The sequence below is a fragment of the Podarcis liolepis genome (genome assembly GCF_965112155.1).
Source record: "Podarcis liolepis genome assembly, chromosome: 5".
Classification (NCBI taxonomy): Eukaryota; Metazoa; Chordata; class Lepidosauria; order Squamata; family Lacertidae; genus Podarcis; species Podarcis liolepis.
In genome coordinates, this window is record NC_139556.1 from 25,894,812 (window position 1) to 25,903,836 (window position 9,025).

At 43.4% G+C, this 9,025-nt stretch overlaps 1 protein-coding gene across 1 annotated transcript in view; it reads left to right on the forward strand.

Moving 5' to 3' along the window:
- Positions 1-3,529, forward strand: part of CDHR1 (cadherin related family member 1) — a 55,778-nt gene extending 52,249 nt beyond the window's left edge. The window contains exon 17 of the mRNA XM_083502487.1: positions 745-3,529. Coding sequence (XP_083358613.1) covers positions 745-1,296 — 552 coding nt within the window. The 3' untranslated portion in view covers positions 1,297-3,529. The remainder of the gene's footprint in view (positions 1-744) is intronic.
- Positions 3,530-9,025: the final 5,496 nt, after the last annotated feature.

Here is a 9,025-nt window from a genome sequence, read left to right on the forward strand (position 1 = left end):
TGAAATCTAAAGCATAAGGAACACCTTCCAGTTATGGATATATACTGAGTTTATCTCAGTTTGATACCAGTTTTAACTGTGACAGCTTTCCCCAAAGAATCAGAGACATTTTGGTTTATGGGTGTTCATGATAATAATAATTTATTTATTTATTTATATCCCACCCATCTGGCTGGGTTTCCCCAACCAATCTGGGAGACTCCCAACAGAATATTAAAAACAAAATAAAACATCAAACATTAAAAACTTCCTTAAACAGGGCTGCCTTCAGATGTCTTCTAAAAGTCAGATAGTTGTTTATTTCATTGACATCTGATTGGAGAGCATTCCACAGAGCAGGTGCCACTACCAAGAAGGCCCTCTGCCTGGTTAGGGATCCCTGGTCTCCATTCTAACAGGACTACAATTTCCAGGGTTCCTCGGAGAATAGGGAATGACTGTTGTCACCAGTTTGTTGTATGGGTATCTCCTTGACTGCACAACCCAGTGGTTTTGTTTCCACTTGCAACCGACGGACAATAGAGTATTGCATAGGAATGATGCAAAACTCCCCGCATCCTGAGTGAAAGGCTCCACTATTTAATTGCTGCAGTTGGCCTTCTTAGTGTTAAATCTGAATTTTGGATGCCAAATTGGAGGTGGCTTGGTGGTGTGGATCACATATTTTGGACAAATGAAAGCGCAGTCTCTCTCTCTCTGTGCCCCAGAGTTAAGTCACCATGTTCTCTTTGTACTCTTTTACAGACTCTTCACAAAGGGCCTATGGCTGCCTTTTTGATGCAAACAAAAGATAACCCCATGAAAGCCTTAGGAGTGCTAGCTGGTGTCATGGGGGTGATGGTGGCGATCACCATTTTAATCTCCACCGCCATGTTCTGGCGCAATAAGAGGTCCAACAAAATCATGCCCGTGAGACGGATCATTAAAAAAAGGCAGAACCACCAACCAACCAGGATGATCAGAATGGAGTGGCTGAAATTCAAGAGGCCCAGCAACGCTGCGGAGAAGTTTGTCGTCGAAGAGGATACCAAAAGTCTGCAAAATGAGAACAGCAACAACAACTTCCAGGTGCCCCTTCATCCTCCACCACCTGCTGCTCCAGCCCTACCTCCAGCCCCGGCACTCAAGACTAATGTCTCTGAATGGAGGGTCCCCACAGTATCCGGATCGCTGAGTCCGAAGATTATTAAAAAGCAGGCGAAGAAAGGTGCCGCGGTCTGCACATCCCACAATGCCCTGGTGTCGGAGCTCAAGCAAAGGTTTGAAATGAGAAATGCGGCAAGCCCTCACATTTAGTGTCTCCTCCCCACAGCTTGCATGTGGAGTGTGTCTTCTGTGTGCCATTCCAGGTACATGGTGTGATTTTCTTATTTTGCATTTTGTACCAATTCCCCATCTTCCTGCAAGCTGAAAACGCTCATTATCTCTTCTCGGTGTTTCTCATCCATTCGCCCGGATCGCATGCTGGTACATATCCTCTCGCCCGGTGCAATTGTTTCACCTATAACTTTATGGTAATATGTGGTGCGCATTTGTTACAATGTTTTTATACAGGTTCCCGCTGCAAAGGCTGCTTGCGTGTTTGTGTGCTGCAATTTTCAGGATGCCAATTTGTTCTGTATCTGGCCAATGCAGTGATCTGTTTTAAAGTTCAGCTTGAAATATTGAATGTTTTAAAATATCTCATGCCAGAGTCCTCAAGGAATAGCCAAGTAAGCCTAACAAGCTGCCCCATCTCCTAGCATGCCACTCGCTGAAATTCAGTAGCTCCAGGGTCCAGCTCTGATGTTGATTGACCTTTTAAATTGTTCTGCCCCAGCCATAACTCGGGCTTTACTGGGGCTGGAATTTGACAGCATTCCCAATCATATAGGCATCAAGCATACAGATTAACATGTCCCAATGTGAGGTGTGAATAATGCCCTAACCTGTCCAAGAAAATCTCTTGAATGAGAAAGGAAGGAGGTGAGGGATCATGGCAGGAGGTGACAGCCAACAGCATCACTTTCCCAGCAAGGATTGTGGCATTTCTAGTGGCAATCCAGTTTTTTCACCTTTGGGAAGGTGAGGGAGGAGGCAGTTGTCAGGACTGAAATGAACACAGACAGCAAGGAGAGTTGTGTTTACCCTGATTCTGCTCACAGGTGTGCAGTCAGGGGTATTCATGTCATCCCTAATCACAGGTAACATGAACAGTATTGGGGCACATGCACTGAATGACAAGTAAGGATAGGTTGACAAAAATTTATCAGACGCAGAGATCTGAGCCACTTCTGTCCATAAAGTAAGCCGATGAGTTATACTGAAAACAGGAATGTTTTCATAACATTCAGTATTATTGAGAGTCGACTCGTCTCTATGTGATATGCCTCATCGCAACAGACCAGTGACGTAAAACTTTTTATGGAGGAGTGGAAAAACCAAGAGTTCTTTCTCTATAAAAGGCAAAATTGCTCCCTACATTGCTGCAAAACAGTGCTTTACTGCTTTACGAGCATCCTAACCACTGAATGTTTAAAATGCCGGTGTTTATGGGAATTTGAAGTTAAGGTGCTGCAGAGGGACAACCTGAACATCCCCCTGGTGTTAAATTACTACAAACGAGGCAGTTAAACGAGAAACATGGTGTCAGAAGTGTTTGCCTTGGAGTGGAGCTGGGCAAAGAAAACGTGTGAACAGGAGAAAGACAGAAATTGCTTTCAGCCCTGCATCATTTTGAAATGCAGCACAATTTAGGTAAACTTCTGAGCTGAGGCCATTTTAAGGAATGTAGCAACAGCCCTTAAAATCATGTCATGTGGAATGGTAGTGCCATATCCTTATAAACATGGTGTAAGGCTTTCATGCTGCATCCTGCCAACCAAGGAAAATAGGAGGGGGTTGTGTGTGTTTTCTTCCTGAAACCACCTCCATTTCACCCATTGTGACTGGTCCACAGGTGAGCTGTGACATAAACACTGTCCAGATAGCCTGACCTCCCCCTGGCTCTAATAGCCACAAGGCGGAGGGAAGCCTAACACTATCTGTATCATATCTAGACTGGTTTGCTGGTGGCCCTAACTTGATTCCTTACTAGTTCTAAGCAAGAGTTGCCATCAAAGCAATTCATGGTGACTTCATGGGTTCATTTTGGGAAGGAACATCAGGGTGTTTGAAGGAGGCAAAGGCTGGTTCAATCAGACATGGGGTTACCAATGTGGTTCCATTCCCCTCTATATTAAGGTAAAGGTAAAGGTACCCCTGCCCGTACGGGCCAGTCGTGTCCGACTCTAGGGTTGTGCGCCCATCTCACTTAAGAGGCCGGGGGCCAGCGCTGTCCGGAGACACTTCCGGGTCACGTGGCCAGCGTGACGAAGCTGCTCTGGCGAGCCAGCACCAGTGCAGCACACGGAAACGCCGTTTACCTTCCCGCTATAAAGCGGTCCCTATTTATCTACTTGCACTTAAGGGTGCTTTCGAACTGCTAGGTGGGCAGGAGCTGGGACCAAAAGATGGGAGCTCACCCCGCCGCAGGGATTCGAACCGCCGACCATGCGATCGGCAAGCCCTAGGCGCTGAGGTTGTACCCACAGCACCACCCGCGTCCGCCTCCCCTCTATATTATTGGGCTCCAAATCCCATCAGTCCTAGCCAGCATGACCCTTCTTTGTGTGCCACCTCCATGGGAGATTTAGAGGGTGACAATGCAAGAATGGGCCTTTTCAGTGGCACCCCCTTTGCTTTCTCCATTCCTCTGTTTTGGGCCCTTGATCTGAAGGGTGGCATTGCGGGGGGGGGGGGACTTGTATCCCTGCCTTTTCGTTTAGCTATGTTTTTAGCCTGTGTTCCTGTGTTTTTCGTTTTTTATTGTTTTCATTTGCTTTGCAAGAAAACCAACTGACAAATATAATAAATAATAAGAATAGCCAGTGGTGTTGGGACTTGTAGCCCTGCAAAATCCAGAGGGCGCAACATTGGCTACCCCCAAACCACATGACATCTCCATGAATAGTCACAGGAGAAGATAATAGCTTGAAGGCACATGAAAGAGTCCTATTGTTGATCAGGTCTGGCCATGTAATGGCTTGGAAGGAAGTCCTCCCAGGAACTATATATGAGCTGCTTGGAGCTCTTCAGATGAAGAGCTAAGTATATGCGTCATAAATAGCTTTAAAAAGAGGCACATTTCTTATATTACACCCAGAGAGGCACATCCAAATCATGGGATTATTTGTAAATCATGCAACATCTTTCCTTTTGTTTCTGAACCTACTTAAACAAATTCTCTTTGAGGTACCAAAAGCTTCCAAGAATTGTCTGCCTTGCTATTTTCTTAACACAGTGTTTTATTGCACAATGCAACGAAGGTCAAAAAAAACTCTAGGGCTGCCATCCATTTGTAATCTGTATGGATTGTTCATATTTTTGAAATATATCTGTGTGTATTATATGTAGAAAACCTATTGCAGATATACTTTTTATGGAATCAACATTTTGTGCACAAACAAACTTGAATCAGTTCTACATTTTATTTTTAAATTATGCGTTGGGGGGGAATGACGGAACCACAAAAAGAATCTTCTGCATTTTGCCAGGTTTTAGGGGGGGACGGGGGGGTGATTTTTGTTAGTCTGTAGCTAACTAACAAACAGCCCTGTGGAACCTTAAAGACCAGCACATTTGATTATGCTAAAGATGCCGCCATAAAATGTGTTTAAGGTACCGCAAGATTTTACTAGGTTTTAGCAATAGAATGTTAGAATTAGAACGAGACAGGAGGAAAGGTGTAGCAGGATTAAATTTCTCCTGCAGCTCCTCCCCTCTCCCCAGCAGAAGTGTGCTGCACCTTCACAATGCCGTCAAAGGGCCTGATTGTGCTGATAGAATGGGCAGCAAAGAATAATTCTTCTTTCCCCCCCTACATATTGCCCACCTACATGAAAAAAACATCTGTATTGCCCCATCCTTTGGCAGCTGAAAAGGTGGCAACCCTCAAAGTCATGGTCAAGAAAAGACTTATAATATTAGACTTAATAGATTTCAACATAATTAAGAGATAACTGTTTTTTCTTTTACATCATGTAACTCCCCACCCCCCAAACCGAATGCAGGTGTTCTGTACTGAGTGAACTGCGTTCCAAATGTTTTTTGTTAATAAAAACTTGAAAAATGCACTCGTTGCCTTATTTTGATGTTCTGACCATTGTTACCCATCTCAATTCTTCATATTCAGCATTGCAAGTGCTCCATAAAGGAAGGCAATCCAGGGACTCGGCTACATTAGTAAAGAAAAAGCGTTTCAAATGCGTTGTAACACTGACACCAGATGGCGCTGTGGAGTTCCATCTTTTGGCATCATGAGGTTTAATATGCATTTTCCTGTAACTTTTTTATTTTTATGTGCCTAGATCTGGCCCAGATTCTGCTAGAAGCCTCCAGCCCAAAAAATTCCCGGTTGCTGCAAATCAATAGGTGAGATCCTGTTCTCACAACCCTGCCACTGGCGAAGATGTCTTGGCCTCCAATGCTTTTAGGGCCCCGAGGTCACAATTAGGGATGGGTGAATCCATCGATTTTGGCTTCTCTCAGATTCTCATTTTTCCGACCTTAAGTCCAGTTAGCCACATTTCCATATCTGTTTGCGTTTTTTGTTTTTTTTAAAGGCCTCATGAAAACGTCAGTGTGGATTTATCCCAGTACACTAAGTTGGTATGTACTTTTACCTAATATCTGATTTGTAAGGGTATAAGAAGATCCTGCTGGATCAGGCCATGTCCCATCTACTCCAGCAAGGTAAAGGTAAAAGATCCCTGGACAGTTAAGTCCAGTCAAAGGCGACTATGGGGTTGCAGTGCTCATCTCGCTTCAGGCCAAGGGAGCCGGCATTTGTCCATAGACACCTTTTCAGGTCATGTGGCAAGCATGACTAAACCGCTTCTGGCACAATGGAACACCATAACAGAAACCAGAGCTCACAGAAACACTGTTTACCTTCCACCGCAGTGGCACCTATTTATCTACTTAAACTGGCGTGCTTTTGTACTGCTAGGTTGGCAGAAGCTGGGACAGAGCAACAGGAGCTCACCCCATCATGCGGATTCGAACCACTGACCTTCTGATCGGTAAGCCCAAGAGGCTCAGTGGTTTAGACCAGAGCGCCACCTGCACCCCCAGTATCTACTCCAGCATCCTGTTATTATGATAGCCAATCAGATGTCCCTGTGAAGCCCACTAGCAGGATTTCACTGCCATGGCGCAAATACAATACGCACAATTTTGTTGTTAAGATTCACCCTTTTGAAGCAATTGGCAGAGAAAGGGGATCACAGTGAGACGGACTGTAGGGTTTCAGAGGCAAGGAGTAGAAGTAGAAGCTATGGATAAGGACAAGTAGCTTTTCATGGCACTTAAACAGCACCCTCCTACCATTAGAAACACTACCCACTCATTAGAAATGCTACCCTCAGCCAGGGCCAGATTTAGGTTTGATGAGGCCCTAAGCTACTGAAGGTAATGGTGCCCTTTATATTTCCAGCTGTCCTTTGTCAACAACAAGTTGTTGCTGTTTTTTGTGTTGAATATATGCGATATGGTAATTTATGGACCTAATAGGTATCTAAAGCCATTTGCACATGTTGCCCATACAACCAGTCCATGCAGAATGTAGGCACCCTGTATATAGAAATGAGCAAACCAGTGATATTTTAGGGAGCAGGCTAACAGGCGGGGCCCATTACTTACATCATAGGAGCCTACACAACACAAAACACTGTTGCTGTATGTAGGTTTTATTTTATTTGTTTTTTATCTTATATTTTGGAAATGTACATCCAGGTTTTTTTCCCTTTAATTTTTTTGTGGAGGCCCCAAGAAAGTGGGGCCTTAAGCTATAGCTTGTTTAGCTTATACATAAATCCGGCGCTGTTCTGAGCCATGATCAATTCAACTTCCATTGCGCTGCAAGTTTTTTAAAAGTCAAAAGTTTATCGGCAGGCCTGAGATCTATGCACTCTTATCTCGACCACTCCATTTCCCCATTTGTACCATCTTCTCGTGAGCTAATGGCATAGAATTGTCAAGCGGGATTACATTGTTCAAAAGGTGCTTCATGCTCAGAACACTTTGCTTTGCAGAGGATGCTTGACAAGCCAAATTAAAACCTGGCTCATTTCCCTCCTCTCCCATCCCACTTTTTTTTAATCTATTTAATGAGGTCACTGAACTCCCCGAATTGTTCACTCTTCCTAATAGCTGGTCACCAATATGATCACCTGAATCATTTGAAGCATTAATGTTTGAAGCCTTGCATTTTTGCTGGGGTGTGTGTCCTTCCCACATGCCCCCTCCCCATCAGCCTCCACATGTATATGTGCAAAATGGTGTCGCAACAGAGAAGAAACGCCAGAGCATTTGGAAAAACCATTTCTTTTATTTCAAGACGTGTGTTTCCAGCTAACAGCAACTTCTTTCTACTGCACATACTTTCAATATCCAAAAGATAACACAGTCATATCTAAGGATCGGGATAATAATGTGTTGAAATGGTCTTTGTTAGAGGAGCAAGGAAATCCTGTAAATTAGTTGCTCTAAAATAGGCATGTCCAACTCCCAAGAGACTGCAATCTACTCCATATATATATATATATATATATATATATATATATATATATATATGCTTTCGTAGATTTTCACGGGTACAGGAATGCAGGTTTTGGTGTCTTCGGGTGTCTTCCCGTGTAAGAGTTGGGGTATCTAGGCGACGTTTCGACGAGGTCTCACTCGTCATCTTCAGGCTGGTGCTTTCGGCTTCTTGTTACTGGAACAGAGCAGGATCTCAGTGTTTGAGTTCCTATAAATACTGTTGAGGGGGTGTGGTGTATAGCCTCCAACGTTCTGGGCAGAGAGGAAGTTCCCAGGTTAGTGTGCCTTTTCTAATTAAGGAACAAAAGAAGAAAAGGCACACTAACCTGGGAACTTCCTCTCTGCCCAGAACGTTGGAGGCTATACACCACACCCCCTCAACAGTATTTATAGGAACTCAAACACTGAGATCCTGCTCTGTTCCAGTAACAAGAAGCCGAAAGCACCAGCCTGAAGATGACGAGTGAGACCTCGTCGAAACGTCGCCTAGATACCCCAACTCTTACACGGGAAGACACCCGAAGACACCAAAACCTGCATATATATATATATATATATATATATATATATATATATATATGTATGTATGTATAATGGATTAACCATTATATATTGTTGAGCTTTTTTTGGAGCAATCAGGAACACACAATCGACCAGCATAGACCTGGGACGCCTCACGATCAACCAGTTGGACATGTCTGCTCTGGAAGCTCTGGAATATAAAACTTTGCTGAGCTTATGAACATTGAACATGGCCTAGGGAACAGTGGGGACCTGTGGCCAAATCTCTGCTTGGTTGTGAACATCATTAAGTGTCACTGGACCACTCAATTTCACCTACCTCATAGAGTTGCTGTGGGAGATTAAACTAAATATGCTGAACTCTTTTGAAGAAGAGTAAACTTCAAAAATAATTATTATTCTTTTTTTAAAAAATAGCACTGTTTCTACATCATCTCTTAAGAGCCCAGTTAAAAAATATTGATGAAAGTTTCAGACTCTGGGGCAAAATTGCCACGTGCATACATAAAGACAGACAGGTAGATAACAGAGTTTTTCTGCATGCAGATATGCAACTGTGTTTATATAACTTTTTCAGGAGGGGGGAATTTCACACATTTAAAAAAGAATGGCTTCAATAAACATAATGATCATTTACTGATGGGGGCAAATTTCTATTTTGTATTTTAACTTCTTCTAAAGTAAAGTGCCTTGGGTGTCCTTTGCAAAAAGGAGATGAGTAAGTTCTGCTGAAAATGGATTGCATTTCCCCCCTCGTGTCCGATTATCAATTATTTTACATTTGGGGAATAAAGTATTGTTGGATTGTTTCAAATGGCAAAATCAGATGTGGCATGGAAGATCTAAGAAGTTCGCCCCCCCTTTTTTTTAATGCAATGTGTGT